General features: G+C 48.8%; 1 protein-coding gene across 1 annotated transcript in view; it reads left to right on the plus strand.

The window, feature by feature from the left end:
- ATAD3A (ATPase family AAA domain containing 3A) overlaps positions 1 to 22,216 on the plus strand; it is a 46,993-nt gene that overhangs the window by 14,483 nt on the left and 10,294 nt on the right. The window contains exons 8-13 of the mRNA XM_035119820.3: positions 2,268 to 2,423; positions 3,855 to 3,911; positions 12,827 to 12,952; positions 14,292 to 14,416; positions 16,692 to 16,743; positions 17,077 to 17,147. Coding sequence (XP_034975711.1) covers positions 2,268 to 2,423; positions 3,855 to 3,911; positions 12,827 to 12,952; positions 14,292 to 14,416; positions 16,692 to 16,743; positions 17,077 to 17,147 — 587 coding nt within the window. The remainder of the gene's footprint in view (positions 1 to 2,267; positions 2,424 to 3,854; positions 3,912 to 12,826; positions 12,953 to 14,291; positions 14,417 to 16,691; positions 16,744 to 17,076; positions 17,148 to 22,216) is intronic.

Consider the following 22,216-nt stretch of genomic DNA (forward strand, 5'->3'; position numbering starts at 1 on the left):
AAGGTCAGATCAGGGTCAAAAGCCGTCCGTTAATCACCTCTGCAACCTATTTCTTTGAAACCGTGCAATGAAAAGTATTCCTAAGCAGGCAAGGAGACAGAAGTTTTGAGATAATTAAATAGCAGCAATCCCTTTTCCATTTCATCAAAATATGGTGGCCAGCTTCCTCCTCCTTAGTCTAAGCATTGCCCTTGTAGAAACCAGCAGCGGGGAGGAAGATGGGGACAGAACTAGAATGAGTTGGCTCAGCCTGTCGTTGGCTCTGGCGCCATCTTACTGTTGGGCTCCCTGCTTTCTGCTTCTGAATATCGGGTGCAGGAAACGGCAGGAGTAGAGAGTGCTCTTGTGCTTGAATCCTGATTTCAGGCTTCCCAGGGGCCACTGCGGGAACAGGATGCTGGACTAAATGGGCTTAATCCAGCAGGACTCTTTGTATGTTCAGCCTGACCATTTGCCATGCCGGCTGCGGGGCAGATGGGATTTGGAGCCCATCAAATCACAGTGACATTTTGAGCAATTTTGCTGTACCGGTGCTTCTCCCCCCCCCCCCTCTTTTCCGTACCTCCTCTTGATCCGGTGTGTATTTTCCTTTAACGAGTGCCACCGGACATCAGGAACCTTGGCAAGGGGAGAGAGCTTTATGTAGTGGCTGCCAGCCTGAGACTCTTTGATGGCATCGGAACTGCCCGTAGCAAAACAAGGGAGGTCAGACACCCTATCTAGCACAGCCTTGCAACCCCTGTGACAGCCGTACTCTGGAGGCAGGTTGAAGAGGGGGGGCACGGGTTCATTTTGAGCGTGATAGCCTCTGGTGGGCGCGAGGAAGGAAGCAGGAGAGCGTGTTCCGCATCGTGCCTGCGACTCTGGTGAAGTTATTCTGCATAACTCAACAGGCACTGTGAACATCCTGCCAACTGGGACCCTGTGCCTGCAGCTGTAATTTGTTGATGCTTGTGTTAAAAGGGAAGAGAGGAGGGAGAGAGAGAGAGAGGAGCTCTTAGCGACATCAAAATGGCCCATTAATCAACCCTGGCCTCCCTTTGTTTCTATTATGATTCCTTCAGCTTGAGCAGAGAGGCAAAGAGCATCTGCAGCGGAGGAGCCTAAAGGACAGGAACTGAGATGGGGAGGGGGATTTAAGGGGTCTTGCGGCATGGGTGTCTTGGGAGCAGAAGGGGGGGCAGGGGCTGTGATGAGTCATCCATGCAAGAGACCCATAAGCCTATCATTTTGTGTGCGCGCACACACACAAAGCAATTTAGGATTGGCTGGCTATGATTGGAAGTCTGAGGATCCTAGCGTTTTGTCTATATCTCAGGTTTCTAGTCCTTGCTGTTGCGGTGCAAAAACATAAAACCTAGGAGGGTTCTTCAGGGCAAGACTTCCACCGTTTCAAACAAAACCGCCTAAGGAGAGCTTTTTCAAACAGCCCAATAGTTTCTTGTCACATTGCAGGGAGAAAGGTGGGGTAGACTTATTATTGGACTTATTAGTCACATTTTAAACAAAATATACAGTGGTGCCTCGCTTAACGAATGCCCTGCTTAACGAAATTTCCACTTAATGAAAGGATTTTTCGAACGGAGGTTACCTCGCCAGACGAACACGTTTTACGAAAAATTCGTTTAGCGAATCGCGGTTTCCCATAGGAATGCATTGAAATTCAATTAATGCGTTCCTATGGGCAAAAAAAATTCAAAAAAAATTCAATGCATTCCTATGGGTTCAAGTTGAGGAAGGTCTTGTCCTCGATGGAGAGGCGCTTGAAGTGCAGGCTGACCAGGATCTTGGCTTCTTGGAAGAGATCAGGGTCGCTAGACGAATTTTTTGCTATAAGAAAAGACCCGTGGAACGAATTAATTTCGTCTAGCGAGGCACCACTGTAAACTCAGTGACTTGGAACATAGAATAGGTGTTATCCATTGGGTGGTATCAAAGTTCTGCTCAGCATAGATCCATTGAAGTTAATGGACCTAAGTGAATTATGCCTCTTTATTCCAGTGAGTCAACTCGGGGGGGGGGGTGCTAGGCAAACTCCAGAATTCCCCACCCCACCCCAAATGGAAGGCTCTCATTTAGTTGTATGAAATTCAGATTTGTCTATATCTGCCTATTCTGCCCGCCAAAAAAATCTGATTTAAAACATTTTTTTTATTAAAAAAAACACCAATCAGGCAGGTTTGGGGGTTTGTTTGCTTTTTTGTAAATTAACCTTGAACAAAACCGGCAAATCTTCTTTTTCTTTCCTTCCTTCCTTCCTTTGACAGGTGGCCGGCCTGACCCTCCTGGCTGTTGGCATTTACAGCGCCAAGAACGCAACTGCGGTTGCCGGCCGGTACATTGAGGCCCGCCTGGGGAAGCCGTCGTTGGTGAGGGAAACCTCTCGCATTAACATCCTGGAAGCTCTCAAGCATCCCATTAAGGTAATCCCTTCTAACGTACTGCGTGACTCCTCTCATTGGGGGGGGGTGGAATTACCAGGTGGAAGGTGCATTCAACGACATCATAATCAAATCTGGATTTGTGTGGAGTTTACTTGTTAGCTTTTTCTTCTCCTGAAGATGTCCCTCAGGGCAGCAGGTACATACCTGCTTCTGGCAAATCCTGTGACCTGGTGCATACACAGCACCCCAGGCTTGCGCCCCAGAGAGGTCATTTCGGTGCTACTAAAGCTGCAAAAACAACATGGAAAGCAGCAGCTACAAGTTGCTGGTCTCTGCAGCCATAGCAAGTGCTGTGATTCTCAAGTGGCTTGACTTCACCCCAGGAGACTCAACATAGAATCATAGAAGTGTAGAATTGGAAGGGACCCTTAGGATCTAGTCCAGGGGTGGCCAACTCTCAAGAAACTGCGATCTGCAGTACTTTCAGAATTAAAAACTGGACTGGCTTTTGGGGGGGGGAATTCAGCTCAAAGTTGTTGAGCTTTTTTTAGGGAGGAGGAAAGCCTCATTTTTTTAGGGGTTGAAAAAAGAGCTTTTGGGGGGAAGTTAAAGGCAAGGGACAAAGGGGTAAAGTGACTCACAAAAAGATTGCTATGGATGAAAACAGCAGCACAGAGAAAGCTCCGTCTTCCCTTCCAGAGATCAAACAACAATGGAGGGGGAGGGGCAGGAGTCAGTTTTAGCAACGCTAAGGAAAGGGAACCGTGATCTACCAAAACCTCGCAGGGATCTACCAGTAGATCACAATCGACCTGTTGGACATCCCTGATCTGGTACAAACCCTGCCATGCAGGAATATGCAGCTGTCTCTGGAGACAGACAGGTGCCAAAAACAACATATATGGAGATTAGTCCTGTCCCCTCACAAATACCTTTCGGTATTCATATCACCTATACGTATGCTGATGGTATAAACTGAAGGGGGAGGAGCTTAAGATACTGTTTACGTGATGGTCACCTAGTGGCCAAAAGGTGAAGTGTTTCCTGGGGGAGAAGAGTTTGAACTGAACAAGCTGCATAACAGAAACTTAAGAAATTAAAAACAGGTATTGGTGTAGCCTGCATGTGTTAACAAAATTCATGGGTGGGGAAGTACTAGCTGTATTCTACCACCATTGTTGGAGGCAGTGTGACTCTGAATACCAGTTGCTGCCAACCAGGTGCCCCGTTCAGAAGCCTGCAGTGACCAGTAGCTGATATTCAGAGGCACTGGCAGTGGAGGTAGAGCAAAACTACCATAGCTCATGGCCACTGGCAGCCTTCGGTCCCATGAATTTGCCTAATCCTCTTTTAAAGCCATCTTGGTTTGGGGCAGTGTGTCCCCCACCGGTGGGAAGGAGGCTTCTCCCATGCCCTTTGTCCATCGCCCACCACAACAGGTAACCTGACTGCCTTCACTCTCTTTCCTAGCTTGGCAAGCGGCTCACCAGCAAGGCCCAGGATGCCCTCGAAGGAGTCATTCTCAGTGTGAGTAGTATTAAATAAAGACTTATTTGTATAAAGAAGGGACGGCTAACCTGTGGCCCTCCAGGCATTCCCGGACTACAACTCCCATCAGCCCCCGCTAACATGTCCAATGGCCAGGGATGGATTAGGTGGACCATTGGCCTGATCCAGCAGGGATGCCTTTGTGTTAAATTTTTGGTCCCTGCCCAGAGCGGTGTGATGGGGAAGAGGTGTCAAATTCCAACAGTACCTCAGTTTTAGCTGAATTCGAGCCACATCTGCCAAGGAGCCACTGGGAGTACGCTCTAAAGGCTTTAATTTCCCTGTGCCTGCCATCAGCTAATTCACCAAATGGTGTGAATTGCCCCCAAATGGCTGCAGGATGAAGGTTTCCCCACCCCTAGTAAGTTCTCAGCCAGGGCAAGATTTGAACTTCAGCTTTCTGCTTCAACTGTGCCAACCTCTGAAAGAGGAGTTGGTCTTCTCCTTCTGCTCCCCTTGAAGATTGCAAAAGCAGCTTCCTCGGGGTTGAAAAAGCCTTTCCCAGCTTTGTTCATTGCCAAGACTGTTGGAGAGAAACGTAGCTCGAGAGGGGTTGAGTGAGTCTTTACTCTGAGCCAAGAATCCACATGTGGGGAACCTTTGCTCACCTCTGCACAGCAGCCAGCGAAAAAATCCCTGAGTCAGCACTCACGAGCTTTCCCCCCCCCCCTTATGCCAGCACCTTAATGGGCTAATAATTTCTGCCCAGGCGCTGCTTGTCGTGGATAATTGTGGGAATAACGCCACAGTCCGACGACTCTCTTCTCCTAGCGAAAAAGCATGCTGGTCAAAGTTGAGGCTGCCCTTTGCTCTCACTAATGTCACCTTATTCAGGAATTTTGCCATTCCTTCAAAAAGAGCTGTGAGTCTACACTTCAAAGCAAGGGTGGAGCACTGGGTCTGGCTGACTGGTCGGATGGTTATTTCCTTCACTGCTTGTGGGCCACTGTTGGTAGAAGTGCATCAGGTGTCTGACGGGATTGTATGGATCACTTTGCTATAGGGCTTCTCAACTGATTGTTGGGTCTCGCAGAGCACTTTGCAAGAGGCTCCACGGGATGCGACCACAATCAGCGGACTGCACAGGGTCTTGGCAAGACCCTCCAGTCATCTGTCTGCCATTATTTTCTGCATGTGCCACTCTTCCAAGTTCTTCGTCTGATACCGTGTTTCTCATATTATAAGACATGTCTTATATTTATTTTTTCCTCAAAAAAACACACTATGGCTTATTTTCAAGGGATGTCTTATTTTTTTCCTCCTCCTGCCGCGGCTGCCATTGCTGCTGCGCCTATCACTATGTCTTATTTTCGGGGTATGGCTTATATTCCTTGAATGCTTAAAAATCCTGCTATGGCTTATTTTATGGGTATGTCTTAAAATATGAGAAACAGGGTACCTGCATACAAGGAAAACTAGAATTCTTAAGCATCTTCACGTGGAACACTACAAGATTGATATAAGAATTCCACACCATGGATATTGCTAATACAAGAACTGAATATATTGTATTTCCTGGTCTATCTGCTGGACTTTAATTTCTCATAATATGTGTCACAGTGGCCGGAGTGGACTACTTCAGAGTAACGACGCTACGCAGCTCTGCATTTTATTCTTTTATTGGTGCTGCGTATTTACAGTGCTCAAGTCATTGCTATTTACACGGAGCGATGTTGTCAGTCGGTTTCAGAACCTCCTAATGGCTTTTGGCGCGTCTTTCTCCAACACAAAAGCTTTGGCAGACCCATCCTCTTGCCCCTCCTCTTCCTGCGTAATTCTGGAGTTGGGGGGATGGGTCTTCCCCCCTTACTTGCCCCTTCCTGTCCCACCTGGGACCCTGGCTCCTCTACCTTGCCTGAGCCTCGGACACGACTTCCTGCTTCCCCACTGGAATCGGAACTCTCCCTGCTTTCCCCTTTGCTCGGGGACGGGCTTGAACTCAGGAGGGGAGGGACTTCGCGATATCCCCTGTCCCTCACATCCACCCCCCTCCCAAGCTCTCCTTCACCCCTCCCCAGGCCCCCCCCATGTGTCGGTGACGACTGGAAGCCTAAAAACTCGGTGCTCTCCGAGCCCGTTGGTGTGAACACCTCCCCCCAGTCCTGCGAGCCCCCCCCTTCCGCCTGGGAGGACGGGAATCCCAAAAAGTCCGTGGCGTCAGAGCTGGTGGGGGTAAAAATGTTTTGCCAATCTGCTCCTTCCTCTGACTGGGTGGATCTTGGCGACACCCATACCTCATCCTCTGGTTCCTCAAACTCCGCTTCCCAGCGCCATGGTGAGCTGTTCTCCCGTGCCTCCTCCTCCTCCCCCTCCCTTTCCATGTGCCAGGGCTTGGGTCTGTGGGGAAAGAGGGCGTGAAATTCTTCCACCAAGAATTCCTCCTGTATCTGAGTGGCGGGAACCCATTCATTCTGGGACGGTGGAGCATCCTCCCATGCCATGAGGTACTCCAGGCCCCCCACCCCCCACCTTGAATCCAGGATGGCCGTGGCCTCATTGAGTTGCTCCCTGCTTTCCCTCTCCCCCCCTCCCTCGGGGGTTTGTTCGCTGTCTCTGAGCCTGCTGCTTTCCCTGTACGGCGACAGCAGCGATCTATGAAACACTGGATGCACCCTCATGTCCTCTGGCAGTGCCAGCCTGTATGCCACCGGGTTGACCTGTTGCGTGACCGTGAAGGGGCCCAGCCATTTGGGTGCCAGCTTTTTGCACCTCCCTCTGGTGGGAAGGCCCTCCGAGGACAACCACACCTTGTCCCCCACCCTGATGACCTCCCCTTGTCGCCTGTGGCGATCTGCCCCCTTTTTGTACGCTTCCTTGGCCCTCTCCAAGTGTTCTCTGAGCTGCTGGTGCACCGTCTCCAGTTCCTCTGCCCAATCCTCAGCCTGTGGGCCCTCCTCCTCCTCCTCCCTCTCCCTCTCTGGGAAAGATCTGAGGTCGCGCCCGTAATTGGCCTTAAAGGGCGACACCCCTGTGGAGACGTGCACTGCATTGTTGTAGGCAAATTCTGCTAGTGGCAAGCGATCCACCCAGTCCGTTTGCCGCTGGCTGACGTAGCATCTCAGGTACTGCTGCAGAATGGCGTTGACCCTCTCCGCTTGTCCGTTGGTCTGCGGGTGTCTAGCCGTCGACAAGCTGACCTCCACCTGCAGGAGGTTCATGAGCCGCCGCCAGAACCTGGAAACAAATTGGCGGCCACGATCCGAAATAACCCTTAAAGGTAATCCATGCAGTCTGAAAATGTGATCAACAAACAGTTTGGCTGTCTCTTCTGCCGAGACTGCCCTGGCACACGGTATAAAGTGACACATTTTGGACATGAGGTCCACCACCACCAACACTGCAGTCTTACCCCTGGACGAAGGCAGATCTGTGATGAAGTCCATGGACACCACTTCCCACGGCCTGTGTGGTGTGGCTAAGGGCTCCAGCAACCCTGGTGGCGCTGCTCTGACCACCTTCGCCCGCTGGCAGGTGGTACAGCCCCTTACATAGTCTCGAACATCTTCCCTCACCCCTGGCCACCAGAAGTGTCTCATGACTAGGTGAGTGGTCTTGTCCCTTCCAAAATGCCCCGCTGTAGGGTTGTCGTGCATCTGCTTGAGGACCGTACGTCGAAGCTGGGTGGTGGGTAGGTACAGCGCACCCTTGTAGAAAAGCAGCCCTCTGCGTTCTGCAAAGTCTTTTGCCTGCTCCCTCCCCCCTCTCAGTTCTCTGAAGATGCGGTTGGCAAATTCATCCGCTGCCGTCAGTGCTGTGAGTTCTGCCTCGCTCACCACTGCTGCTCCGCAGGACCATGCCGACGGGGGGAAAATGTGCCTTGGGGCTGGTGGCGCCTCCTCCTCCATGTACTCTGGCTTGCGGGAGAGGGCATCCGCCCTGACATTCTGCTCTCCTGGGATGTAGTGTATGGAGAAGTTGAAGTTCGAGAAGAACTCCGCCCACCGTATCTGCCGCTGGTTGAGCACCCTGGCAGTTCTCCAGAACTCCAGGTTCTTGTGGTCTGTGCACACCTGGATGGGGTGCTTGGCGCCCACCAGGAAGTGTCTCCAGTGCTGGAACGCCGCGTGGATCGCAAGAAGTTCCCGATCAAAAACTGTGTAGTTTCGCTCGGGCTGGGTCAACTTCCTGGAGAAGAAGGCACAGGGTCTCCACTCTCTGTTGGCGTCCAGTTGCAACAAAATGGCGCCCACAGCCTTATCAGAAGCATCTGTTTCAATGCGTAGGGGCGCGTCCTGAACCACGTGGAACAGGTTCTGGTCTGAGGCGAACACCCTCTTGAGGCTTTCGAACGCTGCTTGCGCCTCTGGTGTCCACCTGAACTTCTGCTTGCCTCTCAGGCAGTCAGTGATGGGAGCCGTAACTCGAGAGAAGTTCTTGATGAACTTCCTGTAGAAGTTGGCAAAGCCTAGTAGGCGTTGGGCATCTTTGCGCGTCCTGGGGCTGTGCCAGTCCAGGATGGTCTGCACCTTGTCCTTGTCCATTGCCAGCCCCTTGTCTGACAGCTTGTAGCCCAGGAAGTCCACCTCCTTGGTGTGAAACTTGCACTTCTCCAGCTTCACATACAGGTGGTTCTCCTTCAGGCGCTGTAACACCTCCCTGACGTCCTTCACGTGCTGCACTGGGTCGTTGGAGTAAATAAGGATGTCATCCAGAAAGACCAAGCATTTCCTGAAGAGTAGGGACCCCAGGACGTGGTGCATGAAGGCCTGGAAGCATGCTGAGCCCCCTTGCAACCCGAAGGGCATCACCAGATATTCAAAAGAGCCCAGAGGCGTGAACATCGTGGTTTTCCACTCATCGCCTTCCCGGATCCTGATCAAGTTGTACGCCCCCCTCAGGTCTAGCTTGGTGAAAATCTTGCCTCTGCGTGCCGCTGTCAGGAGATCATCCACTCTGGGCATGGGGAAAGCCACTGGCTCTGTCACCGAATTCAGCCGTCTAAAATCCACCACAAGACGGCGCTGTTGCGTGTCTTTCTTGTCCACCCAGAAGACCGGGCTGCCCCCTGCTGCCTTGCTTTCTCTGATGAACCCCCGCTTGAGGTTCTTGTCGATAAAAGCGCGCAGATCCTCCAGTTCCTGGTCTGACATGGCGTACAGCTTGGCTGGGGGTATAGTTGCCCCAGGCACCAGGTTGATCTGGCAGTCAAAAGGCCTGTGTGGGGGCAGGTGGTCGGACTCCGCTTCACTGAAGACCTCCTGCAGGTCCCAGTATGGTTTGGGTATCGCCTCACCCCCTTTGACGTGCATGGTGGCCACCGTGGCTATCGGAGGCCCCTCCCCTGGTTGGTGCTGCATGCAATGTTCCAGGCAAAAGTCCGATCCAAAAGTGATGCATCTCTGATGCCAACTTATGGAGGGGTCGTGGCGCGCCAGCCAGCTCATGCCCAAAACGATTGGGGGGTCTGAGATGGTGGTGACGTTGAATGCCAGTGTCTCTGAGTGCCTTCCAACCGTCATTCTCATGGGGGGGGTTTGATGAGTGATGGCCCCTCCCAGCAGCTCTCTGCCGTCAATGGTTGCCACGTGCAGAGGAAAATCCAGCTGCAGAAGCTGGATCTGGTGCTCTTCTGCAAAGTTTCTCGAGAAGAAGTTGGCTGAGGCACCACTGTCAATTAGGGCGAGGACCGTCAATGGATAGCCATTTGGGAGCGTGAGCGTCACTTCTAGAACCACTCCTGCTCTGGGAGGGGTGGGCTGGCTCTGCTCCTCTCTGTGCGGGTGGGTGGGCTGGGGCTGTTGTCTGCTGACTGTGCCTGGCTGCCGCCCCTTGTCTCCTGCAGCCAGGCTTTCCCGTTTCCCTGCTGTGGTGCTGCGTCAGTGGGGGAGGGCACAACCGTTCCCGCCTTTCCTTGCCACTCCCTGCGATGTGGGCAGTCTCTGACGAGATGCTGGGGGGAGTTGCAGAGAAAGCAATTCCCACCCCTTCCCTCCTTGCGTCTTGGCGCCGCTGGGGTTTGAAAAGCCCGCGCGCGCGCGCTATCAATCTGCATGGGTTCCTGGTCCTGACTGGCCCCAGGCGTGGCTTGAAAGGGTTGTTGAGGGAGTGGCTTCTCCTGCGACCGTGGGAACCAAGCCCGCTTTGCGCGCGTTGCTTGCTTGTCGCTCCATCTGGATTCCTGCCTCACCCCCACCGCCAGAGCCGCTTTGCTCAGTTGATCCATATTACTGGGCTTTGGACCTCTCGAGAGCTCATCCTTCACCTCCTCATGCAACCCCAAGTAAAACGCCGCTTGCATTGGGGCAGACTCCAGATCCCACCCCAATCTGTGCACCAGCATGGTGAATTTCGCCCAATACGCGCGAACTGTCATATTTCCTTGGCGTAAATTATGAAGTTCCTCCTTAGTCTGGTCCATATGACTATCGGACGAATACATCGTTTTCAAACCTTCTAGAAATAGTTTGACATTCTTCATGCAAGGATTCCTTGTTGCAATTAACGGTCTTAGCCACTCCCTGGCCGCCCCTGTAAGGTGCTCCACAATAAACGCTACTCTGTGCTCATCATCAGGGAACTCATCGTGGTGCAGCTCAAGAGCATACACAATCTCAGTCTCAAAGCCCTGAAACTCCTTCGGGTCTCCATTGAACTTGCTTACTAGGGTCCCGGCTCTCCTTCCTGGCAGCACTTGGACTTGGGGTGCCCCTCCCGCCTTGTTTTTCTCTGCATCCAGCTTGTTTTGGAGGTCTACCGCCACCGCCCTTAAATGCTGCTCTTTTTCCTGGAGCTCTCTCACCTGTTCCGCAAGTTGTAGCCGGTCGTCCTGGACCTTCTTAGTCTCCTCTTTAGCTGCCTTCAATTCTCCCTGCGCCTGCAGCGACAGCTGTTGCAGTTCTAGCTGGGCTTGCTCAGCGATCTGCCGCCACTTCTCCGCCTCTGACACGCTCATCCCGGCAACTCCAAAGTAGCCCAAAAATGATTAGGAGGTTGCTGTCACAGTGGCCGGAGTGGACTACTTCAGAGTAACGACGCTACGCAGCTCTGCATTTTATTCTTTTATTGGTGCTGCGTATTTACAGTGCTCAAGTCATTGCTATTTACACGGAGCGATGTTGTCAGTCGGTTTCAGAACCTCCTAATGGCTTTTGGCGCGTCTTTCTCCAACACAAAAGCTTTGGCAGACCCATCCTCTTGCCCCTCCTCTTCCTGCGTAATTCTGGAGTTGGGGGGATGGGTCTTCCCCCCTTACTTGCCCCTTCCTGTCCCACCTGGGACCCTGGCTCCTCTACCTTGCCTGAGCCTCGGACACGACTTCCTGCTTCCCCACTGGAATCGGAACTCTCCCTGCTTTCCCCTTTGCTCGGGGACGGGCTTGAACTCAGGAGGGGAGGGACTTCGCGATATCCCCTGTCCCTCACAATATGTTTTGTTTACATATGATAAGTTGGTCTATAGAACCATGTATTTTGATAAGATGTTGAATCGCATTTGAAAAAGAATTTACAGTGGTACCTCGACTTACGAACGACTCGACAACTGAATTTTTCGACTTGCGAATGGGGGTAATGGCCACGCGCTTACGAATGTCTCGACATCCGGAAAAAACCACGGCAGTTTTAGATAGGGATTTTTCGACTTACGAATTTTTAGATAGGGTTGCTTCGACTTACGAATTTTTCCGTTTTCAATGCATTCCTATGGGAAATCGCGTTTCCAATGCCGTTTTCCGACTTGCGAATTTTTCAACTTACGAGGGTGCCTTCGAAACGGATTAAATTCGTAAGTCGAGGCACCACTGTATATAGTTACATGCAGCCTGTGACGTTGTTTGTGTTGTTATCTGGTGTCAAGAGTAGCAGGGTAGGCAGCCCACAGTTTGGTCAAAATGACCTTGTGGGCCAAATGTGAACTGATTGAGCCTGCCAGCTGGAGGTTCCCCACCCCTGGCTAAAAGAGCCTTGGGCATTCCTTTTGCCAAAAAGCTCCAAGGATGCTTTGGGGGAGCATCACGCACAGGAGCCGCTCCTGCCACACATCAGGATACACCTGGGCTGTTCAAACCACACACAAGCAAGGAGCGAGTAAATGTAAACGAGGCCGTAGGCAAGAGCATGCCATCTGTTCCCAGCATGCACCGGGAGATGCTCGCCCCACATGCCGTCAAGCAACGAAATGCAAGCGCGTTCATTTATTTTTTATTTTGTAAAAATTGTGTGCCCCTCAATTGTAAAGAAACTGCAAGGTCGTTTACAGAAAGAACAAAATGACGCAAGTGCTGGGGAAAACAGCTATTTAAAACATTTTTTAAAAAGTTAAAATCAGTTATAAACTACACACAGATCGAAACACGTGTCAGCTTGCCTAACGTTTTTGAGCAGTGCCGTGATGACACCTGCCTGATGTCAGTAGGCAGGGAGTTCTAAAGCAAAGATGCTGATGCTCTAAAAGAATGATTTCTTACAAATGCAGTGTCATGCAGCCGCTATAACAGTGCCAGATCCACAGATCAAAATGGTTGAGTGGGCAGATACGGGGTAAAGCAATCTCGCAAGTCCCAAGTTGCTCAGGGCTTTACCTATTAACGGTAACAGCTTGGTAGCAAAGAGCATTCTGTGTGGGTCTCTGAGCACAGCTATTCCATGCCAACAAAGTCTCACTCCTGCCAGCATTCGTGCTGCAACATTCTGCGCAAGCTGCAGCTTCTGAGTCAAGCACAAGGGAAGTCCCATGCTGCTTCTGGCATGCATCATAAGAACACACTCGTGAGCAAGCACCAAAGATGGTTTCCTCCATGCCCTGATCGTGGGCATCCCAGAGGCATCGGTGACGGAAACAGGATTCTGGGCTGGCTGGAAATTTGGTCTGAGCCCAAGGGCTAGTGCATGGGTAGAGTCCCCGTTTATTCCGTGTTTTGTTAGTTCAACCTGTTTTCCATATATATTTTTTTGCAGCCAAAGCTGGAGGAACGAGTGAGAGACATTGCCATTGCGACACGGAACACGCGGAACAATAGGAGCTTGTACAGGAATATCCTCATGTACGGCCCCCCTGGGACTGGGAAGACACTCTTTGCCAAGGTAGCCCTAGTGGCATAATCATGATGTGATCACTGCCAGCAGCTCGATTTGCAGCCTCCCGGGTCACCACTCCTGAAGGCAGGGGAGAGCTCTTCGCATCAGGGCACACTTATAAATCCTGCTCTGGTTGGCGTTGGACCAAAGGGTTGGGGCCCTCTGGTCGGCTTAAACTTGAGGGTCTGGGGCTTCAGGCTAGTCCTAGACAATGAGCCTTTGAGTATGTTTCTGTGACCTTTATTCATGAGGGCTAGAATGCTTTTTATTTTTATTTGTTAATCACCGTATATTCCGGTGTATAAGACGACTGGGCGTATAAGACAACCCCCAACTTTTCCAGTTAAAATATAGAGCTTGGGATATACTCGCCGTATAAGAAATACGACCCAGCGTATAAGACGACCCCCGACTTTTGAGAAGATTTCCCTGGGTTAAAAAGTAGTCGCAGGAATATACAGGAATTGATACTTTTGGAATTTGAGGTTTTGCGATAGATTCTACAGAGCTATGTAAACACCACAGGGCAAATGTTTATTATTATTAATTAATTAATTAATTAATTAAATTCATATACCGCCCTATACCTGCAGGTCTCAGGGCGGTTTGCAAGACAAAATCACAATATAAAAACACAGAATACATAATCAAAATAAAAACAAAAACAGTCCAATAACTCCCCCCCCCAAAACATTTTAAAAGGGCATTGGATGTCAATGTTTATCATTGCTTAATTTTCTTTCTCACTCCTCTAGTTGCTGAGCCTTTGATAGTGCCCCTGAGTATGTTTCTGTGTCGTTTAGAAATGAGGACTAGGATCCTGCTTTTTTAAAGTATTTTTTAAAAAATATTATTGGGAAGATAGTTTGTGTACAAGATTCTACAGTTATGTAAATAAAAAGGTAAAGGACCCCTGACAGTTAATTCCAGTCGTGAATGACACTGGGGTTGCGGCGCTCATCTCGCTCTACTGGCCAAGGGAGCCAATGTTTGTCCACAGACAGTTTTTCCGGGTCATGTGGCCAGCATGACTAAGCCACTTCTGGCGAAACCAGAGCAGCACACGGAAACACCGCTTACCTTCCCGCTAGAGTGGTACCTATTTATCTACTTGCACTTTTGACGTGCTTTCGAACTGATAGGTTGGCAGGAGCTGGGACCGAGCAATGGGAGCTTACCCCATCGCGGGGATTCGAACCGCCGACCTTCCGATCGGCAAGCCCTAGGCTCTGGTTTAACCCACAGTGCCACCCGCGTCCCTTTAGGTAAATACCACAGGGCAAATGTTGATTGTTTTTTTATTTCTCCTTCTTCCCCCCCCCCCCACCCTTTTTTTTTCCTCCAGAAATTAGCCATGCATTCTGGCATGGATTACGCCATCATGACTGGTGGTGACGTCGCCCCCATGGGGCGGGAAGGAGTTACTGCCATGCACAAGGTCTTTGACTGGGCAAATACAAGCCGGAGAGGGTAAGCTTCGCTCTGTTTCCCACAACTTTCTCGGATCGAGAGTTCCATGTTGCTTTTACACACACACACACACACACACACACACACACAGAGAGAGAGAGAGAGAGAGAGAGAGAGAGAGAGAGAGAGAGAGAGAGAGAGAGAGATGTCACCTTCCTCTAGAATTTCAGTGCACAATCTGTTGCAGTTTTCAGTTGCTTCAGTTAATCTTGGTGTGGTCTGGACGGCTTCCAACAGAATATTAAAAATGCAATCAAACATTAAAAACTTCCCTAAACAGGGAAGCCTTCAGGTTTCTTCTAAAAGTCAGAAAGTTGTTTATTTCCTTGACATCTAATGGGAGAGCGTTCCACAGGGTGGGCGCCACTACTGAGAAGGCCCTCTGCCTGGTTGCCTTATACCAAGTCAGACCAATGGTCCACCTAGCTTGGTTCTGTCTACGCTGACTGGCAGCAACTGTCCAGAGTTTCAGGCAGAGTCTCTCCCAGCCCCGCCTGGAGATGCTGTTCGGGCTTGTACCCGGACTCTTCTGCGCACACAGTGGATGCGCTGCCCCTGACCCACGGCGCTTCCCCGAAACTTAAAGCTTACTATGCAGAGGTTAAGTTGACCTTCTTGGCCCCACCCACTTTTGCCTCTGGCCCCGCCTGCTGCTCGCAGGCAGCCGTCGGGTTGAAAGAGGTTCTACAGAGCTGCTGTGTGGTGCCCAGCATGTTCTCTACAATAAAGGGAAAGCAAATACCTTCCGCAGTGCTGGTGCTGTTGGGCTCTTCATCTCTTCTCTCCTGCCCCTCCACGCGTCTCCCAGAGACCCATTAAAACTGAATAAGAGGAACTGGGGTTCCGGCGCTGTGTGCCTATGCCATCCTATTTTGTGGGGGGTTGCTAAAGGAGGGAGGTTTGGGGATGGCGCTGAGCATGGCTAATTGATGATGTATGTGTCCCTTGATTGGCTCCGACAGACATTCGCTCCCTTTGTCCAAACTGATACGCAGCCACATTCATCACCAGAATGTTTCTATTTTCCACCTTTCTCTTTCCTTAAAAAGAAAGGAAAGGGGGGGGAGAGAATGGAAAGCCACCCATGAAATGAAATATTTAGAGCACTGCAAAACAAACTTCCTTTCGCAGAGGGTTTTTCGTGGCCCACCTTTTTGTGGGAAATGGCAAGAAAAGCTGAAACGCTGCATGTGTTTAAAAATGCATTGGCGGTCCATGTTAAATTATTCACTTGCCCACAGTCTACTGGCCTGAGCGGGGGGGAGGGGGAGAACCAGCTGAAATGCAGATCCCAGGATGTCGCAAAGCAGCCTCTCATAGCTCCCTGAGTGACTTTTGAAAAAAACCACTCCCCTGGGGTGCTTTACAAGCCAAACCCTAGAGCTATGGTGTGTTTTCATGCTATTCCATCCTTAAGGAGTCTTTAACAAAGCACACACATAAAAAAAGCATTGTGGTTTGTATGCCAAGGAGCATAGGAACAAATAAAAACTGCCTCATATCCATGGTTTGTTCAGTCTAGTTCACACCTGACCATTGGACATGCTGGACAAGTTGGTTTTGGACTACAACTCCCATCATCTATGCCTGTTTGGCCACGCTGGCAGACGCTGATGAGGGGAATTGTTGTAGTCCTGTTGTAGTCACTTTATTTATTTGAATTGTTTCCGTGCATTGTTGTTGTTGCTGCTGCTGCTGCTGCTGTTGTTATTTAATCTCAAAAGCTGTCGACAACCCAGTTTAAAGCATCAAATTAAAAAATTGCACAATATCGGAACAGAACCTTAACAGATGAAGCTTGCGTATATAATGTGCCTTTAAAGCAGCATAACGGACAAGAAAGCAAAATTCTCTCTTAGACCGTATCATGGATAAAAATCGGAAGGCTTCCATGCAGTCCTCAGAGCTGACCCATGGAAATTAGCGGACCTAAGTTACTCATGCGCATTAAATTTTAAAGGGCCTACTCTGAGTAGGACTAACTAACGTTGGCCACAACCCAAAAACAATAAATGGCACAAAAATCGACTCTGAGCAGATGCCTTGAAATGAATGAACCTGTCTAACTTAGGTGCACCGGTGGGCACGCTCCGAGGAGGTCTTGGTTAGGCACAATCCCATATTTGTTATATTTTTTACACCAAAGCGTCTTGGGTGAACTTTGGATTGGTGATGGCCCAACTCTGCAAGCATGGTGGGCCCATGGGCAGGGAGGTCCTTTCCTTGACCCACTGCTCCTGCCAAGCTCACCCAGGTTTTTCATTTTCTTTAACAGCCTCTTGTTGTTTGTGGACGAAGCTGATGCGTTCCTGCGGAAGAGGTCGACGGCAAGTACTTCACACTCCCTTCTCTTTCTCTTGCATGCTGTACGCATGCAATCGTTTAGCTTTTACCAAGTATTTATAAACTGCTTTTCGTGGAATGTTTCGCAATCGTAGAGTGGGGGACCACGAAATAAAATAATTAAAATATGACTATACAAAAAAAAACCACACACACACATTTAGTTAGTTTCGTTATTCCCTGCTTGGGATTGTGGAATATTCCGTGAAAAGCAGGTTATAAATACTTGATAATAACCAACTGAAGGAGTATGTGTTTTCTGTATTTTTATATTTTAATGCATGGTTAATTTAATTGCGATTTCGTCCTCCTTGCAGGAAAAAATCAGCGAAGACCTACGAGCCACGTTGAATGCCTTCCTGCACAGGACAGGGCAGCACAGCAACAAGTAAGATTCAGGGGAAACATTAGAGCCATCTTCCAATATCTGAAGGTGTGTCGTACAGAAGATGAAACAGACTCTTTGGGTTGTGTCCAACATTTGTCCTACTCAGATTAGACCCACTGACTTGCAAGGTCGTCTTACCTTCCATATATAGCCACTCAACCACTTTGATTGGTGCCACATAATACAGTACCAGTTAAGCATTTGTAAGATAAGAAATGGATTATCTTTGGAACTCCCTGCCTATTGACATCAGGCAGGCACCTTCACTGTACTCTTTCTGCCCCCTACTAAAAGCATTCTTGTTTAGGCGAACCTCCCCAGACACATAGAACGTTGACACGTGTATTTAATCAGGGTTTTAGCTTCTTGTTGAGATTAAATTCTTTTCTTTTTCTCGTGTTTTACTTGCCATATTTTTCCGTCTATAAGACGCCCACTATTTTGGGATGACTCAGATTTAAGAAAATGGGGGGGGGATGGCCTGACACCCCCTAATTTTTGACATTTTTTTAGGGGGGAACTAGTCTTATACATGGGAAAATATGGTAGTTGTTTTTAACATTTCATTTATTTTTTGCTAATAATTTAATTCTTTTTGTAACCTGCTTTGAGGTTTTATGAAAAAATCAAGAGGTATATAAATCTTGAGAAATAGAAATAAATAAATGGAAGTTTATTCATTCGTCCTACCCTGCTCTGGAGGGTAGGACTCAAACCCATGGCTTCAGGTTACAAGAAAGGAGATTCCGACTAAACATTCTGACAGTAAGAGCAGTAATAGTCTCCCTCGGGAGGTTGTGGACTCTCCTTCCTTGGAGGTTTTAAAGCAGAGGTTGAACGGCCATCAGTCATGGATGCTTTAGCTGAGATTCCTGCATTTTAGGGGGTTGGACTAGATGACCCTTGGGGACCCTTCCAACTCGGATTCTATGAGCCTAAACATGGTAGGGATTGGGGACCTAAGGCATGGGGAGCAGGGGAAAATGTGGCCCTCCAGGCCCTTGGTGCTCAGCCAATCTATACTTTTCACCCTCCTTGAGTGTTGTTGCCTGCCTGGATTGTGGCTATAGAGTGGTGCTTGACAACGTATGTTTGTAGAAACTAACGTACTACACAAAAGTAAAATTCACATTACTTGCTCCACCCACTTTTGCCTCTGGCTCTGCCCATGTGGCCCCTGGAAGGTTTTCAAGAATGGAATCTGGCCCTCAGGCTGAAAAAGGTTCCCCCATACCATACTCTTGGATTCTGAGCCTTCTCTGGGCATAGCTAACCCATTTCGTTTTAAAATAAATAAATGATGAAATGGGATGTTATCTCAGCGTTGCTTCCCACTGCAGAATTCCTTATTGCCTGCAGGCCTGTCTAATTATACATTTGGCCTCACTCTAGTTATCCTGTTTTGACGGTTCTACTCCCCCCCCCCCCGGCCACCAAAACAAAAAAGCAAATTTGATTGGTGCATATCTTCATTTAGGGAATAGTTCTGGGTTCCCTCTTAAAAAACAGTGTTCTTCAGAGCCTGTAAGGAATTGACTCCAGTCACTCAACACCCCAGTAACATATGCGAGTCCACCAATAATGAGCCCCCCGGGAGACAGTTAACTGGCAATTCTGCCTTCTGTCAGGAAAATGTGTGCTTTTAAGTAGCCAATTTTACGCTTCTAGCAAACCTTTCAGGAATGCCGAATCCTGGACGTTCAGAGTTACTGTTTCCAAGAGCAACTGGTTGGGTCCAAGATGGCTGCCCTCTTGCCCTCTTCCAAAATGCCTGCCAGTTCTCCTATTCAGAGTCCCCTCAAAAGCTCAAATGGGAGATGCCTCTCACTCAAGCTTTTTTTGTGCTTGTGAAGTTTGGTTAAGGTAAAAAGGTAAAGGACCCCTGGACGGTTAAGTCCAGTGAAAGGCGACTATGGGGTCGTGGCGCTCATCTCGCTTTCATTCCGAGGGAGCCAGCGTTTGCCCACAGACAGCTTTCCGGGTCATGTGGCCAGCATGACTAAACTGCTTCTGGTGCAACAGAACACTATGTCCGAAGCCAGAGCGCAGAGAAACGCCATTTACCTTCCCACTGTAGCGCTACCTATTTATCTACTTGCACTGGCATGCTTTCGAACTGCTAGGTTGGCAGAAGCTGGGGCAGAGCAATGGGAGCTCACTCCATCACAGGGATTCGAACCGCCGACCTTCCAATCGGCAAGCCCAAGGGGCTCAGTGGTTTAGACCACAGCGCTACCTGCTTCCCAGAAGTTTGGCTAAACCACCACTTGGCCCCTGTAATTCCTGTTTTGCTCCCTGCCTTTTTCCTTTCGCTTGAGGAGTGAGTCTCAGGTAGTCTGGGGAACCTATATGAATTTTAAACATGATGGAGAGTTTGGGTCAGAAAAATAATAGCATAAGAAGTTGCATCAGACAGGCTTGTGTACACACCATGTATTTAAAGCAGCCATCCCCAAAATGCGGCCCTCCAGATGTTTTGGCCTACAACTCCCATGATCCCTAGCTAACAGGACCAGTGGTCGGGGAAGATGGGAATTGTAGTCCAAAACATCTGGAGGGCCGAAGTTTGGGGATGCCTGATTTAAAGCATATGACATTCCCCACCCCCAAGGATCTTGGGAACTGTAGTTTGTTAAGGGTGCTGGGAATTGTAGCTCTGTGAGGTATAAACTACCATTCCCAGGGTTCTTTGAGGTTGGGAGTCATGTGCTTTAAATATATGTTTGTATACGCCGCCCGAGTCAGACATGGCCCATCTAGCTCAGTATTGTCCTTTCCTCTGTAGATGTTGTTGGACTCCAACTCCCATCAGCCCCAGCCAGCATGACCAACGGTCAAGGATGATGGGAATTGTAGTCTAGTGTCATCTAGAGTTGGAGAAAGCCAGTCTATGTTGATAGGCAGCATCTCTCGATAAGAGTTTGTGGTCAGGGTCTTCCTCAGCCCTGCATGGGGACTTGAATCCACGGCCCTCCTGGTACCTGCAATTCAAACCAGCCACTCTGAGGTTCTTTCATTTCAGGGCCAGCGCTAGGAGTGTGCTAAATGTGAAGCGAAACAGCTCCAGGACAGTCTAAATAGTTTTCTTGCTCTTATACTTTGCCTTAGGCTGGAAACATGAAATAATAATACTACAGGTTTCTGCTTATTTTGGTTGGGAGGGGAAAGGGAGGAGGTTTCCAATTTGTACCAAATGTGCACATCCCTAATAAACTATTTATTTATTGGCCGCTGTATAAGCCAAGCTATATTTGTGGCCATCTTGCCACGGATTAAATGGAACAAAATTTACAGTAAATCAGTATAATGCAGTTTATACGCCATATAATACGGCCTTGTAAAATAAGGTATCACTATAAAAAACTTTAAAACCAAGAGACAGAAGAGGAGGAGATGTTTGTCAGGTTAAATCCATTGAAATGAAAGGAGGAGAAATAAAAACTTAACAGAGCTGCCTTTGAACTGTAATAATGCTTCTTGCTTGCCTTACTTGTTTGTGTGTGAATATAGAGAAAAATGAGTTGGTTCTCTCCCACTCCAAGTAGATCTCTTGAAGCTAATGCATATGACTAACAGAAATATTAATTTTGTCTGCTCTGAGTAGAACTTAGCTGGATGCAACGCTAAGACTTCTGCACAAGTTGTGCATCGGGAAGGGTCAAGTCCATGGCTCCACCAACTTTTGGCTCTGCCCTTGCCCAGCCCTGTTATGTCCCCCAGAGTGGCTGGGGGAACCCGGCCATATGGGCGGGGTATAAATAATTTATTATTATTATTATTATTATTATTATTATTATTATGTGGCCCCCACAATGTTGCCCAGAGGGGAATGTGGCCCTCGGGCTGAAAAAAAAAGTTCCCTACCCCTGAACTAAATAAATACCTTCTGGGGTTTATTGTCATTATCGGAAATGTTCTGCTAAATATTGTGCATGTTAAAAGGATTCTATTTAAATACCGTATTTTTCCATGTACAAGACAATTCCCCCCCGATTTTTAAAGTCAAAAATGGGGGGGGTCGTATTGTATGCGGATTTATATGGTAAGTCTTGGGTGAGCTGGCAACTTCTGGCATTATCTGAGTCACTTGAGTGCCGGAACAACTTTTTTTGGTGATTTTCAAAAAAACAAAAAACAAAGAAAAGGCGATTTTGGCCAATTTCCTCCAAAAGCTGAACAACTTTAAAATACTGATTTCTTAATTTTGGGCTCCCCAAAGTAGGGGTCATCTTATACATGGGGTCGTGTTATACACGGAAATATACGGTAACAGGTAAGAAATTGCCCCCTTTTTTGTCATTGTCTTTGGAATTTAGGGCTTCGGGTCATTGTGTCTGTCCCTCTGGGATCTCGTCAGGGCTGCGTAGCCGCAAGCCAGGCATGGGGCAATCTAGAAAAGTAGCCAGTTTCTGAATAAATGTGAAGGTGGTGGCTCCCCCCCCCTGGTCTTTTCTCCCCCGCTGACCCCAGCAGGGCCCAGCTCTGAACAGATGGCCAAAGTGTCGCTGCCAGCGCCCATTAGGAAAGCAGGCTGATTCAAATCATAATGCGCCATTAAATCCGGGCTTATTGTCAGTCAGCAAGAGAGCGGCCCGGAGGGGGTTGCGGGCATAAGAGAGGCGGCAGGCGCTGGCTGTGAAGCAAAAGGGCAAGAGGCAGAAGAGGGTGAGACCCATGGGATATAAAATAATGAGTAGATAGGCACAGGATTGTTGCTTTTAAGCTTTACCAGCATACACTCATTCTGTGTGTTTTTTTTTTGTTTTGTTTTTTGTAAACCACTTTGAGGGTGTGTGTGTTTTTATCTGATGACAACACAAACAACGTAACAGGCTGTATGTGACTATATAAATTATTTTTAAATGCGATTCAACATACCATATCAAAAGATATGGTTCTATAGACCAACTTGTCATATAAAAGAAACATATTATGAGAAATTAAAGTCCAGCAGATTCATCTATTCAGTTTTTCTACTGACAATATCCACGGTGTGGAATTCTCATATCAGTCTTGTAGCGTTCCACGTGAATATGCTTTTAAGGATTCTAGCGTTCCTTGTACAGTCA

This window comes from Zootoca vivipara, chromosome 6 (assembly GCF_965207765.1).
Source record: "Zootoca vivipara chromosome 6, rZooViv2.hap1.1, whole genome shotgun sequence".
In the NCBI taxonomy this organism is placed as follows: Eukaryota; Metazoa; Chordata; class Lepidosauria; order Squamata; family Lacertidae; genus Zootoca; species Zootoca vivipara.